This window comes from Magnolia sinica, chromosome 11, assembly GCF_029962835.1.
Source record: "Magnolia sinica isolate HGM2019 chromosome 11, MsV1, whole genome shotgun sequence".
NCBI classification, from domain to species: domain Eukaryota; kingdom Viridiplantae; phylum Streptophyta; class Magnoliopsida; order Magnoliales; family Magnoliaceae; genus Magnolia; species Magnolia sinica.
In genome coordinates this window covers 26,039,708-26,056,078 of record NC_080583.1, presented here as the reverse complement: position 1 = coordinate 26,056,078, position 16,371 = coordinate 26,039,708, and the positions used below count along the sequence as shown (strand labels likewise).

General features: G+C 39.7%; 1 protein-coding gene across 2 annotated transcripts in view; it reads left to right on the top strand.

Moving 5' to 3' along the window:
• Nucleotides 1-743: 743 nt before the first annotated feature.
• LOC131218972 (mitotic checkpoint protein BUB3.1-like) overlaps nt 744-16,371 on the top strand; it is a 36,810-nt gene continuing 21,182 nt past the window's right edge. Inside the window, exons 1-3 of one of the 2 annotated variants that reach the window (XM_058213891.1) lie at nt 744-857; nt 969-1,117; nt 1,208-1,338. In XM_058213891.1, coding sequence (XP_058069874.1) covers nt 998-1,117; nt 1,208-1,338 — 251 coding nt within the window. In that variant the 5' untranslated portion in view covers nt 744-857; nt 969-997. Of the gene's footprint in view, nt 1,118-1,207; nt 1,339-16,371 lie in introns of both variants that reach the window. The other variant, XM_058213890.1, reaches the window with a different exon arrangement.

The following is a 16,371-nucleotide window of genomic DNA, read 5'->3' as shown; positions in this document are numbered from 1 at the left end:
CTGTAACTTCTTTCTTAACCATCTACTCTTTTGGTTCATCCGTTGAAGGGATAAGATCTTTCTATTTGAATTACTTAGCTACATGAAACATCCACAGTGATTTCCGTCATACACAGGCGTTTGGACAGTAAGTAACTTAATATGAACTACTTATGTCTTAAGTAGCTTATTTTGTTTCCTGCTTATTAAATTGAAGTGATTAAGTAACTTTAAATAAAAAGGTTACTTATCAAGTATCATAAACCAAACTTTTATTTTGGCTAGTACGGTTTTACACACTTCACTGATAGCCACACCCCAAATCAAACTTATATCAAATAAGTTACTTTACTTATGTAAGTAGAAAAACTAACTTATTTGGTGGTATCCAAACGGGCCCATAATGTTTTGGATTACTGAACCATGGGACCCACTTGCACAAACTTATACCGCGAGAGATACTACTGTACACATATTCCGGATGAGCATTGAAAATTCCTCATTCAAAATTACTTCTTTTTGCGTCTATCGCGATTTAGAAACCAGGATTTACAGCCGCTAACTATGCCCCGCTTATTTTATAGTATAATAATCTGAACCGTCCATTTTGTGGATCATACAAATTAAAGGCCATCATGGGAATTTTAGTTGAAACGGATGGTTTTGAAAGTCATATCAGCAGATGGTTTCAGTGGCTCATATTCAAACTACAAAAATCAAAGGTTAAGATCAGGAATGAAGCGTCACAATAGGAAAATAGCTTTTTTCTGGTAATAAAGAGGAAACGGAGAAAAGGGTTATATCTTCGCATCATTTCAGGCTTTCAGCGTGGAGAACGCTGGGCGGCGACACATGCAAGATCCTGAGTCGCGACGGAGGTAAAACGAACTCATTCAAAAAATTTCCCCCTTCTCTCTTCTGCCTCCCTCACCTTCTCTCACTCACTCTCAAAATACAAAACCCTAATTTCCCTCTCTCTCTCAATACAGATCCCTAATTTCTATCTCATCCATCCATCATGGCTGTGGTCCTTCCTTCTGCGTCAGGAAGGGAGCTTTTAAACCCTCCATCAGACGGCATCACCAACCTCTGTTTCTCCAATCACAGTGATCATCTCCTCGTTTCCTCCTGGGACAAGGTCAGCCACCCCTCTTACTTCTCTTCTTCTCTCCCCTCAAAATCCCTATTCTCTTCAATTTGATCTCTTAACTCACTGTGCCTCAATCAGAGCGTCCGATTGTACGATGTCAGCAGTAATGTGCTGAGGGGAGAGTTCTTGCATGATGGGGCAGTCTTAGACTGTTGCTTCCATGACGATTCTTCGGGTTTTAGCGCTGGCAGAGATCATACCGTTCGGAGGTAAAGTAAATCCTGCGCCCCATCTGTTTATAGGCTTGCGATTTTCTTTTATTGGAGGAAAAAGATCTCATCTGAGCACAAGCACACTATCCTTATCTGCTAGTTAGACACGTGGCGCAATCAAAGCTTGTCGAGTGCATCCCACTGTAACCTTTTCTTGTTCAATGATGATAATTGCTGACATTCTTTTCCACCATCCATTTTTAGGTAAAGGATCTGATGGTTTGGTGAGAGATTTCTGCTGTGACCAATCATCAGTGGGACCCAGGTGGTGGATGGTCTGGATCATGGGCTGTTGTTCCACGCCTTCAACTTTTGTGGGAGCTCAGAATAAAGTGGCTTGTCCACTCTTCTACTTGCCGTTGAGCTCCCACAGGAATTTGACATGTGGCACACCAGTGCTGCAATCTAGACCATTCAATCTGTATGGCCAAGTGAATTTGTGTAAACATGGAAAGTAGTGTCTATTCTAACACCTATGAAACTAAGATGTTCCCTTGAACACCCAAAGCTTGTCAACTAACATAAAGATATCTGTAACTTGATTATTTGAATGAACAAATTCAGTGATGATTCTCCAGGGATAATCTTTTCTCTTCTGATTAATCAATAATCCACATCAATATGCGTGGTGTTAGCATGGGACATGGGGCTTGTAGAAAGCTTGATTGCACTTTGATTGTCACAAAGAAGAGCACTTGGCTTCTGAAGAGAAATTGCTATTTCTCTTAGTAGGATATAAAGCCATAAAATTTCGGCTACTGCTAGAGTCATTGTTCTATACTTGGCCTTTGTGCTTGAGTTATTTTTCTTTTTACTGCTCCAAGGTGCAAGATGATCTCCAAGAAAAAAAACACGGAGAGATAGATGTTCTGTCATTAAGACAACCAACCCAATCAACATCTGAATACGCATTGAGATCTGATGACTTAGATAAGCGAAGAATAATCCTTCACATACCTAAGTATCCTTAAGGCGGCTTGAAGAGGAGGGAGTCTTGGAGAATGCATAAATTGATTAATTTAATGACCACATAGGCAATGTCAGCCTCATGAAGGTCAAATATTGAAGACCACCAAAATTACTTCGGTAGATGATTTTTAAAGGACCTCCATCAACTCTCAATTTCTTGTTTATGGCCATTAGTGTGGCTGTTGGCTTGGAAGCCAACATCTTGGTTTTTGCCAGGAGATCAATTCCATAATTTTTGCTGTTTGCAATAATACCTCTAGGTGATGGGGTTATCTCTCTACACCAAGGAAATAACTTAATTCACCTGGATTTTTCATATCCAACCTGTTTGCTAACTCATCTAGCAAACCTTTGAGTCCATCTTTATCAAGGTGTTCCGTAATGGTAACAATGACCGTAACGGCCACCATCGTTACTTTTACGATACAGGGCTCGGCTGTTATGGCCCTGTAATGGCCATTACGGTCTCTCTTTTTAATTTTTTATTTATTGAAAAAACTCCCAAAAACATGTATCTGCCCCGTAATGTTGATTAAAAAGTATGAAAAACCTATTTATGTCCGATAATAGACCATTATGGGGCTATTATGGCCATTATAGGGGATGTAATGTGCCGTTAACAACAATTACGGGTCATTTTTTTTCCATAACGGCTGTTACGGCTATTACGACCCCGTAATGTGTAACGGTTGCCACTGTTACCTTTACGTAACAGCCTTTACGACACACCATGATCTTTATCACTTCCCTAACTATAATATCGTCGAAAAGAACAAGAAGAAGGAAATACCTGAGGCAACCTTTTCTACAACATAGAGTATCTAGATAGGTTATTTTAAAACTGAGTCCTTCAAAAGTGGTGCTGAATTTCTCAAACTATGCATGTGAGCTTGCTTCACTCCATAGATTGATATCTTCATTTTACACACATGATGTGCATGGCATGGACCTAGGAAGCCTTGTAGTTGTTGCATACATACCTGTTCTCTCAAAGTACCATGACAAAATGCATTTTTAATATCAAGTTGATCCAAAGTACACCTAAAGTGAGAGACACTAGCAAGAATGCATCTAATGGTACTTGACAACTGGACTCATCATAATCAGGTCCTTGTTCTTGATTGAATCTCCGGGCAACCAATCTGACCTTATCTTGTTCCGTGGATCCATATAACTTCACCTTGATTTTCTACACCCACTTGGAACCGTCTATAATTTTACCTTTTGGAAGATGCACCAACTCCCAAGTTTGATTTCCCTGAAGTCCTATTTCCTCTCTCATCAGAAACGTTCATCCATCATCAGTTGCAACATCTTCATAGGATTTTGGTTCATGTATCTTATAGAGCATTGACATACAGACTTGATGCTCAACAGTGGTTTTGGTACCCAACAAGTGGTTCTTTAGAGGATATTTTTATCTTTGATGGCTTATTTGATGAATAGGAATATGATCTATGTAAAGATGAACACAGTTCATAGCCAGAAAAAAAGAGCAGGTGGACAAATAAGATGAGTGGGATGCTTATAATGATTGTCATGTTGTGCTATTGATAATGAACCGAAATTACAGTTACCAGATGTACTATTGGAATAATTGGGAGGCAGAGTGACAGACTAGAAAGATAAACAATTTTAATTGTCAAAACTAGATATTTGTATAAATACCTTCAGTTTTCAGCAGAAGAGTGGAGTTGAGTGGTACTGTTGTTCGATGAAGCCTCTTGTATGGAGTTGATTTTTGTATCACCTGAGGATTGTCTGCTTGGGGTGTTTGATGATTTATTTGCCTTGGAGTCAGCTGTAGAGTGTTTTTTTTTTTTTTTTCCTTTTTCTTTTTGTCCTCTTTGATCACTTGTGAAGAGTTGGATGACTGATCAAAATAAATCTTAATTTTGTCATCTGTTACATTTCTTGAAATGTAGAACTGTCAAGTACTTTTGTCATAGCACTGATACCCCTTGTTAGCCAAGGAAAGCACATTTGGGAGATTTAGCTTGGAATATTGATCTTTTTTATGCATTAATGTGGGGAAAGCAGACACAACCAAACACTTAGAGAAGAGTAATCAGGAGCATAGCCACAAGTTTCTCAAATGGTGAAATGAATGATAAGAACAAAGTAGATGAGGAGAACTGCAGTGTTAAAGGCTTTGGGCTACAAATGCTAAGGAAGTTTGATGCAGCACATGAAAATTAAATATGATATGCAAGATCACAGGTTTTAGATTATACTAATTCAGAAACAATCACATAAAATTCCACATCCCACACAAAAGTTCAAACATTCAAGCAAGGGGAATTTGTGCAGGTCCAGGCCTACACAGGCTAGGGTTGGATCAGTAAAATTATGGACCAAACGATACTCAAAGGGAAGTAAAAATCATCCACACATGCACAACAATCAGTCCCTAATCCAAGGGATGCACCAATTCCAATTCAGAGAACCCTAGGGTAAGAAAAGGGTCAAATAAATTTAAAGTAATGCAATCTAGGGTTACGGTTAGGGAAAATAGGTATGAGATGAGTAAAATAGGTGGAAATATGAACTTGCAGATCGTCTCCGTGAGCAGACAGCGGGTCAGGCCTGTCGCACGTGCGCAAGGGTCTGGCCGCATGTGCGAGGGGGTGCCGAATGTGGAAAGCGCCTACTTGCCTCTGGTCGGCCAGGGGAGGGCTTCAAAACTCCCAAGTTTCTTGTCAATCAGATGCGGGGTCTGCGCGTGGTGCTCCACCGAAGTTTTAGCCCTCCTGCAGGGCCAGAATCTGGAAGTCTATTGTAAAGAGGAAAACTGTTGCAATAAAGGACAGATTTGAAGCACGGATGGTGGTAGGAAATGAGAAATAGAGATGGTAGAGGATGGGGGCGAATCAGGATCGATGTGGCTTCGCACCACGGTAGTTAGCCCTTCGATGAAGGAAGGGCTTCGCATCCAATTGGATTTCCACAACTCGAGAACTCAGAGGAATAGAAAAATGCAAAATTTTTATTAAGCTTCAATGAGAAAAAAATCTACAAGGGGTGCCTATTTATAGGAAAACCTTATCTCCAAAACTCGCGCTATGTGCGCAACCTATTACTTAGCGATGAAGTAAACAAAAATAAAAACTAATCAAAGAAATCTAAACCGTTTCTGATACTCTAAATAACATTAATAAACAAAACCTAAAATATGAGATTAATCAGACTAGTGAGTTACGATCATGAGATCCCATGATGGGCTTTACTTGACTATCGGGCCCACTCCAACGAACCAAAATTCCGTCTTCTAGATAGGAGGCCCTCCCTGGATGTCGTCATCAATCCAGATTGACAGTGGGGCCCTCCTTGTGTACGTGCGTGGGGGGCGACGTGCATGTGCGTGTGCGCGTGATGTCCTCATCAGCTCTCCCCGGCTGCGAAGATTTCGCCACTGGCGAAACAAAACTCTTGAACCGCTCCAAGATGTCAGGATCAAGCCTCTGAAGCTCCTCAGTGAGCCACGTGCTGTCTAAAGTCGGGCATGACTTCCATTAATCAGGTACTCTTAAAATCCGCCGTCCGACATTGAAACTATCTGATGGTCCAGAATATCCTCTATTTCCTCCCTGGGTGGGTGAAGGTTAGGTATGGGAAGTAGAGGCTGGGAAGAGGCCATGTATCAAGGGACAAATGTAGGGAATTAGGATGAGTGGGTGAAGGGCTGGACAAAGTATCAGGGGTTCTCTGAAAATTAACTAGATCCTCCACATTGAATGTGGAATTAATTCCCATGGAAGGTGGAAGATCTACCACATACGCATTGGGACTGTTTCGTTTTATAATTTTGAAAGGTTTAGCGCTACGCGCGTGTAATTTACGAACGCCCCCCCTGAGGATACCGCTCGGTCTTAATGCAGACCATCACGGAATCCCTTACATTGAATTCCTTGAAACGTTTATGTTAGTCTACAGAAAATTTGTAATGTTCATTACTAGCAGTGATCTTTCGCCTAATTTCTTGATGTAATGAATGGATGTGATGCGCAAAAGACTCTGCAGACTCTGATGGCCTATGGGACAATGACATAGGGACAAGATCAATAGTCTTCCTAGGCTTGTAACCAGTAACGACTTCAAAAGGACTTAGACCTGTGGACCTATTGACAGAACTATTGAATGCAAACTCAGCTATAGGTGGTACGGCGTCCCATGTCCTGGTATGCTCCCCCACTAAACATCCGAGCAAATTCTCTAGGCTCCTATTAACCACCTCAGTCTGACCATCGGTCTAAGGGTGGTAGGCAGAAGAAAATTGAAGTCTAGTATTCATCATGGGTCATAGTGTCTTCCAAAAGTAACTCATGAATCGCACGTCATGGTCAGACACTGATTTTTGGTAACTCATGCAGTTTGACAACTCACTAACGAACAGCTAGGCAACATGAGATGCATCGGAGGTTTTAGAACAAGGAATGAAGTGGGCCATTTTAGAAAAATGGTCCACGACAACAAATATGGAATCGTGTTTCCGAATAATCTTGGGAAGTCTAAGCATGAAGTCCATACTGATGTCTTATCAAGGGATGAATGGGACTGGCGAAGGTGTGTGTATAATCCTGTATTTTGTTTCTTTGCTTTGCCTGTTGACAAGTACGACATTGCCTATAATTTTGGCCACGTCTCGCTTGAGGCTTGGTCAATGAAACCTATCCTCCACTAGGGCAATAGTCTTGTCTCGACCGAAATGACCCACGACCCCTCCTGAATGTAACTCCTAGACAAGAAAATCGTGGAGGGAGGTGCGTGGTATGCACAAGCGGTCACTCCTAAACAAATATCCGTTTAAAATCAAATACTTATTGCTAGCTCCTGACGGACTCTCTAACAACGACGCGTACACAACTCTAAAATCTGGACACTTGTAATAATCTTCTTTAATGCGCTCGAGGCCCGTAACTTTGACGCTCATGGAGTTGAGTAATGCGACTCGACGACTCAATGCGTCGGCAGGCTTATTCTCTATGTCGGTCTTGTGCTTAAGCACAAAAGTATACTCTTGAAGAAATTGAACCCACTTGGCATGCCTAGGGTTTAATTTCTTTTGAGAGTTCAAATATCTCAAGGCCTCATAATCTGATAATAATACGAATTCTTGCAGCAATAGGTAATGACGCCAATGGCGCAGTGATTGCACTACCGCATAAAATTCCTTGTTATAGGTGGAATATCTTTGTTTTGCCTCATTAAGTTTCTCACTAAAAAAGGTGACAGGGTGCCCTTCTTGACTAAGTACTCCTCCTATGCCGACTCCAGATGCGTCACATGTGACTTCAAAAGCTTTTGAAAAATTCGGAAGTCACGTAACTGGAGCTTCGGTCATCTTGACCTTTATCTCCTTGAAGGCTTTTGAGGCTGCCTTTGTCCATTGAAGCTCTCATATTTTTTTTTATGCAATTCGTGATGGGAGCCATAATGGAACTAAAACCTCGAATGAACCGCATATAGAAGGTGGCTAAGCCGTGAAAGTTGCGCACCTCATGAATATTGCGGGGTTCAGGCCAATTGATTATGGCCTTGACCTTCTTGGGATCTGCCGATACGCCCTCAGCCGGCACAATAAAACCTAAGAAGATAACAATACTAGACAAAAGCGTACACTTCTTTAGGTTGGCGTACAATTTCTCGGCTCTAAGGATCCCACAAACCTGTCTCAAATGGTTGAGGTGTTGTTCCTTGGCCATGCTATAAATCAAGATATCATCAAAGTATACGACCAGAACTTCCCCATGAAGGGCCTCAACACTTGGGTCATCACACGCATGAAAGTGCTTGGGGCGTTAGTTAACCCAAAAGGCATAACTAGCCACTCGTTTTCCACTCATTACTAGGGCGTACACGGATTTAGTGATAACCACTTTCGAGGTCAATTTTTTAGAAGATAGTAGCATTGGCCATCATATCCAACATGTCATCAAGACGCGGTATGGGAAATTGATACTTGATTGTGATTTTGTTGATGGCCCTACTATCAACACACATCCTTCATGTGCCATCCTTCTTAGGTGTAAGAAGGGCGGGCACGGCACACAGGCTCATGCTCTCTCAAATGAAACCCTTCTCTAGGAGCTCATCAATCTGCCTCTTTAACTCAGCGTGCTCTTTTGGGTTCATTCTGTAATGTGGGAGGTTTAGTAGAGTCGTCCCATGGATTAAATCAATGGCATGCTATATATCCCTTATAGGGGGAAGCTCATTCGGTAGATAATCAGGAAAGACATCACGAAACTCATGCACTGCCTGAATGGCCCGACGGGTAACTCTACATTAGCTTCTAGTACACTCTCCTTAGCCACAAGGGCGTATACCATCGAGTCCGCATCTGTTTCTCGCTCAAAGTCTTTGGCATTCAGAATATGGAGAGGTTTGGACTTGGACTTCGACTCCTTCAATTCTTTTGAGCCGTTCACACCACTTTGTGTGGTGGACTCCTTTCCAGTAGTGTTCTTGAGTGGCAGCGGATTTAGCTTGACCTTCTTGCCCTCGAACTAGAATGTACACACATTTGAACTACCAAATATGGTAACATCCCTGTCATAGAGCCATGGTCTACCCAGAATGATATGGCCAACATCCATGGGAACAACATCACACCAAAGTGTGTGTTTATATGACCCAAACTGGATTGGAACAAGACAATGGTGCGAGACTGGAATGGAAGTTTTATCAACCCAGGAGACTCTATAGGGTTGAGGATGGGCTTCTAGCTTTAAGCCCAAACGGCTCACAGTGCTAGTTGATGCCACGTTGTTACAACTACCACTATCCAGGATCATCTTACAGCTCTTTTCTCCATATTTTGCATAAGTATAGAAGATCGTGTTCTTCACGGGTTTATATTCTTCCTCTTCACCGTCACTCTCTGGGGGTACGAGTGTTGTCAAATAGCATATGCGATCCTATGCGATTGCATATGCGATCGCACAATCGCATATGCGGTCGCATATTATTATTGTTTTTTTCGCAATTTTTTCAAAAAATGAAAAAAAAATCAGAAAAATCAGAAAAAATTCAAAAAAAATTAGAAAAATCAAAATAAATTATTATATGTCATTGGGACATGAAATACATTTAATTTAAGTAAAAAAAAAAAAAAACTATACTCCATACATGATAGTTGATACATCATACATCATACATTTACAATTTAGTAATTTACAAATTACAATATAATTAACTTCTTAAATGATCTTAAGTAACATTAACAATTAACATTTTAGGTAGTAGTTACATTACATACTTACATTTAACAATAACAATTAACAAATATGAAATATGAAATATCAAATATCCATATTCAACATTCAACACTACATGTACATGATACTATGATAGTGATACAATACATAATATATCAAGTTATCAATGATTCAATATCAAGTTATCAACAAACAATCGACAACATCAACACACTTAGACTTATGAGACAACCATTAAACAAAATTAAGAAGTTATGTATTTATTATTTATCTAATCAATAATCATGATTCATGATATACATTGATCTAGCATCCATTGTGGCACCACCACCAGGTCCACCACCACCACCACCATCATCATCATCATCATTCGAGTCATCTCCTTCTTCCACATACACTTCTTCTTCTTCCGTTTATTCGTCATATATACGTACTAATACTTCATCAACATCCAATGGTGGATGATCTTCAATTTGATCATCATTATCACCTTCTCCTTCTTCAATCTCCTCAATCTCATCAACGGGTTGACGGCTACTACTCGCCCCCGGCTTCCCCCTGTCCTTCGCCTTCGAGTGGTACTACTACGTTCACTAGGTGTCAATCCATATGCGGCATCTTCAACTTGTGCCCATGTCAGATCCTCTACAGCAAATACCGGGTCCTCCGTCTTTACGAGCCACTCGTTATCTGCATCCAACTCATCTAAGCAGATAGAGTCAAAGAAGCCGGGCTTTTCTTTCCTACTTCGGAATCGTTTTCGCAATTTTTGATTGTATTGAACGAAAACCAAATCGTTGAGCTTTTTTTTCTTAAGGCGATTCCTTTTCTTGGTATGAATCTGCAAGAAAGAAAGCACATTTGGCATTAACTATTTAGGTAATTAATTTAGCTTACGCTACTAAAAAATTAAAGTTTACAAAAAAACAAAACAATTACTAAACAGTTTAAACTTTTACTTACTGACTCAAACGTGCTCCAATTGTGCTCGCAACCACTGGCAGAACACGTGAGTCCAAGAATCTTCATAGCCAGCTTCTTTAGAACTGGATCCTTCCTGTTTGGGTCCACTCCATAGGCAGCCCACCAGTCAGCTGAGAAAAATAGTTTAAGTATAGGTTAGAATCGTTAGATCTCTTAGAGACACTTTATAGAAAAACTTTTTGTAAGAGTTCAGTACATAGTTGACAGTGTACACTAACATTCATTCATAGAAGTACTTACTGGGTAATTTCATTGTCCGATGTTTTATTACGATATCCCTTGAGAATATCCCTTCACTTTTTGTGTAGAAGTCCAGCAAAGTTGAGATCTTGTCATGTTCTTCTCTATCTGGAATCATTCTTTCCAAGACGTCAATAAATCCAACCATATGCATAGTTAGTGCTTCTGCTGGATCAGCAGAAGCGAATAAACAGGCTGAGTTAAGGATGTAAGCAGCCAATACAATGGGGATGACATTTGGCTGCCCCATCTTCTATCTATAATATCTAAAATTGGCCTGTAATCACGGTCTCTATAGTTAAAATGGTCCATGATCTTATTTTTCACCCTCTCCATCGCATCATATATGTAGCCCATTGCGGGCTTCTCATCCCCGTCCACCAATCACAACACAGAGACTAAGGGCTCGGATGATTTTAGCGCCTTTACCACCTGAGTCCAAATACTTAGAGAAAGAATTGTTTGTTGAACCCGTTTCCCGTCAGCCTTCTTTGATCAAAGCCCACTTGTAAAATTGGCCGACACTACAAAGCTTCTAAGTTCTGATTTCTTTGCATGTAGCCTTTGTAGTGTTAAAAAGGCTGTAGAGAAACGGGTAACTGCTGGACGTAGCAAGTTACCCCCAATGTGTTTTCTCATTCGACTGAGAAGAAGGGTGTGTTTGTATATAAAAATTGTGATTCTTCTAGCCCTTGTAATCACGTTTATAAATAATCTACCTATATCTTCTAACATAAGATCAATACAATGGGCCGCACAGGGGGTCCAAAATAAACGTCGCCTCTTCTCCATAAGAAGACAACCAGCCATTACATACGAGGCTGCGTTATCTGTAATTACTTATACAACGTAGTCCTCACCTATTTCTTCAACTACAATATCTAGTAAGTTAAACAAATATTCTCCTGTGTGTGAATGGCCCGACGCATCCACTGACTTCAAGAACGTTGTCCCAGCTGGACAATTTACCAAAAAGTTAATGAGAGACCGACCGGATCTATCGGTCCATCCATTGGCCATTAGTGAACAACTATATATTTTCCATGATTCCCTATATTCAGCTATGAAGGATTGTGTATATTCAACTTCAGTTTTTAGGTATGTCTCCCTCATTTCATGATATGAAGGAGGTTTAAGCCCAGGTCCAAATTGACCTATAGCCTCAATCATTACCTTGAAGCTTTTCGATTTAACGGCGTTGAAAGCAACGCCGGTTTGGTAAAACCACTTAACAATATATTGAATTGTGGTTTTCCTATCTTTTTGTTTATACCAGTTCTCTAAAGTTGTTTGAGTCGGCCCTTTTCCTCTACCCCTTTGGTCGACCACATCCTCGGGGTGTGGTCTACACCATCTATCTATGGGCCCATGCCCTTGGGCTCTTTTCGATGGTTGTACTTGTGGTCTAGACCGGCCTGTTGAAGTAGGGGGAGTGGGACTAGCTTCATCTACATTAACTACATTTATATCTTCATATGCATCTTGTTCCATATATTCCTCCTGACGTAGGGCACTATCGTATTTCTTCCTTGATTGTTTTTCCATATACTCCACGATCTCTCTTCGAATTTCTGGAGTAATTTTGTCGCATGCTTTTGCATTTGACCCCGGTAAATGTGCAAGGTGTTGCTTGTGCCTTGCAATGCCACCGGAACTCACAAACCCACATAACTCACATACTATATGAGTCTTTTCGGTAGTACTATGGTAGTGCCCATACTTCTAACCCGGGTCATTCGACTTGGGCTTCAAAGAGGAAGATTGGGAAGAAGACATTATGATGGTGGATAGTGGTGGTGTGTGTGTATTATTAGCACTAAAAAGTAACTAGCTAGCTACTAACTAGAAACTAGAAAGTAAACTACAAATAAAAAGAAAAGTAAAGTAAGAGACTAAGAAGTATAAGAAGAAGAACTAAGAAGTAAGAAGTAAATCTAAGAGAGCAAGTAAGAGTAGAGAGTACTAAAGAGCCTAAAGAGATGGGACTTGAGAGAGAGAGAGAGAGAGAGAGAGAGAGAGAGAGAGAGAGAGAGAGAGAGAGAGTTACACACTTACACTTACACACTTACACTTGTAGAAACTAGAAAGGGAGAAGAAGAGGGAGAGAGAGAGTTGAGTTACACTTACACACTTACACTTGTAGAAAGGGAGAATAAGAGGGAAAAGAAAATGAGAAAAAGAGAGAGTTGAGTTACACACTTACACTTGTAGAAAGAGAAAAGGAGAGAGAGAGAGAGAGAGAGAGAGAGAGAGATTTACACACAAATAAAAGTAAAATTACAAATGTAACAAGTAACAACTAACAAATCTAAAAGAGGTTCCCAACTTCAAATCTTGTTGTAACTAGACTAACTTCAACTTGTAGTCTTGTACTTGTAATCTTGAAATCTTGTTGTAAGTTGTAACTTGTTGTAAGTTGTAAGTTGTAAGTTGTAAGATGTAACTTGTAGTCTTGTAATGTTAGTTGTAACTTGTCTTGTCACTTCACTTGTAAGTTGTAAGTTGTAACTTCAAACTTGTAAGTTGTCTTGTAACAACTAACAATTAAGAAAGTAACAACTAACAAATCAATTAACAAACAAAATATTAAAAAAAAAAAATGATAGAAAGAAGTTGTTAGAAACTTAGAATTAGAAACTTAGAACTTAGAAGTTAGAACTTAGAAAACTTAGTGGATGGAGATTGGAGAGGACTAGAGGAGCGAGGAGTCTCTTGACTCTTGTCTTGACTCTTGATCTTGAATCTTGAATCTTGATTCTTGAATATGGATGGTATGAATGATGTATCATGTATCATGTATCTTGGATTCTTGATTCTTGATTCTTGTTGTACCCTCTTGATTCTTGAAAGTTGAAAGAAAAGAAAAGAAAAGAAATATGGAAATGGAATATGGATGGAGAGGAGTGGATGGAATGTAGAATGTAGATTGTAATTTGTAAAATGTAAAGTGCTTAGTAAGAGAGGATGTAGTAAGAGAAATAGAGAATAGAGAGAGAGTTTGAGCTTTTTTCTAAATAGGAATGCTTAGAATGCATATGTATAGAGTAAAAATCCGGATTTTTTTTTTTTTAAAAAAACGGTCAGAAATCTAACCGTTGGCCAATATATGCAGTATGCGATCGCATACATCGCATATGCGATCGGGCCAAATATATGCGCATATGCGATTGCATATTCGCATATGCGACCGCACATGACAACATTGGGGTGTACTACTACTTACCTATCAATAAGGAATACTTTGGTGCCCTCTCTCGTGGCGCACTGGTGGGCAAAGTGACCAAACCCCTGACACCTAAAACACTTAGTTGCTCCACTTTCACGTGAGCTAGACCCGACAATTTCTTTGCCCTTATCATCCTTGTGCCTGGGCTGAAAATTGTTAGAAGGTTTGTTTTGGTATCTAGTGTTAGGTTTAGCCCCAGAGGAGTTGGCCTTAGCATTGGACTCGCGAAAGTCAAACCGCCTTCCCACAGAGCTTTGAGATATTGCTCGACGTCTAACACTACTTGATACAATTGTTTAATAGTGTCTATATCTTTGGCGAACAACTCTCTCCTAATCAATGTTGTCAAATAGCATATGCGATCGCACAATCGCATATGCGGTCGCATATATTTTTTTTTTTTTGGATTTTTTCAAAAAATTTAAAAAAAAATCAGAAAAATCAGAAAAAAAATCAGAAAAATCAAAATAAATTATTGTATGTCATTGGGACATGAAATACATTTAATTTAAGTAAAAAAAAATAAAACCAACCAATTACATTCATATGAATTATGATAATGATACATTTACAAATTACAATATAGTTAACTTCTTAAATCTTAACAATTAACATTTTACATTTAACAAAATCAAATATGAAATATGAAATATCAAATATCCATATTCAACATTCAACACTACATGTACATGATACATAATATATCAAGTTATTAATAATTCAATATCAAGTTATCAACAATCAACAACATCAACATCAACACACTTAGACTTATGAGACAAGCATTAAACAAAATTGAGAAGTTATGTATTTATTATTTATTTAATCAATAATCATTAATCATATACATTGATCTAGTAGCCATTGTAGCATATCACCACCAGGTCCACCACCACCACCACCACCACCACCACCACCATCATCATTCGAGTCATCTCCTTCTTCCACATACACTTCTTCTTCTTCCGTTTCTTCATCATCTGTACGTACTAATATTTCATCAATATCCAATGGTGGATGATCTTCAGCTTGATCATCATTATCACCTTCTCCTTCTTCAATCTCCTCAATCTCATCAACGGGTTGACGACTACTACTCTCCCCCCAGCTCCCCTTGTCCTTCACCTTCGAGTGGTACTACTACCTTCACCAGGTGTCGATACATATGCGGCATCTTCAACTTGTGCCCATGTCAGCTCCTCTCCAGCAAATACCGGGTCCTCTGTCTCTACGAGCCACTCGTTATCTGCATCCAACTCATCTAAGCAGATAGAGTGAAAGAAACCGGGCTTTTCTTTTCTACTTTGGAATTGTTCTCGCAATTTTTGATTGTATTGAATGAAAACCAAGTCGTTGAGCTTTTTTTGCTTAAGGCGATTCCTTTTCTTGGTTTGAATTTGCAAGAAAGAAAGCACATTTGACATTAGCTATTTAGGTAATTAATTTAGCTTACGTCACTAAAAAATTAAAGTTTACAAAAAAAAAGCAATTACTAAACAGTCTAAACTTACTGCCTCAAACGTGCTCCAATTGCGCTCGTAACCACTGGCAGAACACGTGAGTCCAAGAATCTTCATAGCCAGCTTCTTTAGATCTGGATCCTTCCTGTTCGGGTCAACTCCATAGGCAGCCCACCAGTCAGCTGAGAAAAACAGTTTAAGTATAGGTTAGAGTCTTAGTCTCTTACAGACACTTGGTATAAAAACTTTTTGTAAGAGTTCAGTACACAGTTGACAGTACACTAACATTCATTCATAGAAGTACTTATTGGTAATTTCATTGTCCGATGTCTTATTACGATATCCCTTGAGAATATCCCTTCACTTTTTATGTAGAAGTCCAACAAAGTTGAGATCTTGTCCTGTTCTCCTCTATCTGGAATCATTCTTTCCAAGACATCAATAAATCCAACCATATGCATAGTTAGTGCTTCTGCGGATCAGCAGAAGCGAATAAACAGGCCGGGCCGGGTTAAAGATGTAAGCAGCCGAATACAATGGGGATGACATTTGGCTGCCCCATCTTCTATCTATAATATTTAAAATTGGCTTGTAATCACGGTCTCTATAGTTAAAATAGTCCATGATCTTATTTTTCGCCCTCTCCATCGCATCATATATGTAGCCCATTGTGGGCTTCTCATCCTCATCCACCAATCGCAACCCAGTGACTAAGGGTTCGGATGATTTTAACACCTTTACCACTTGAGTCCAAAAACTTTAAGAAAGAATTGTTTGTTGAACCCGTTTCCCTTCAGCCTTCTTTGACCAAGGCCCACTTGTAAAATCGATCGACACTGCAAAGTTTCTAAGTTCTGATTTCTTTACATGTAGCCTTTGTAGTGTTAAAAAGGTTGTAGCGAAACGGGTGACTGCTGGACGTAGCAAGTTACCC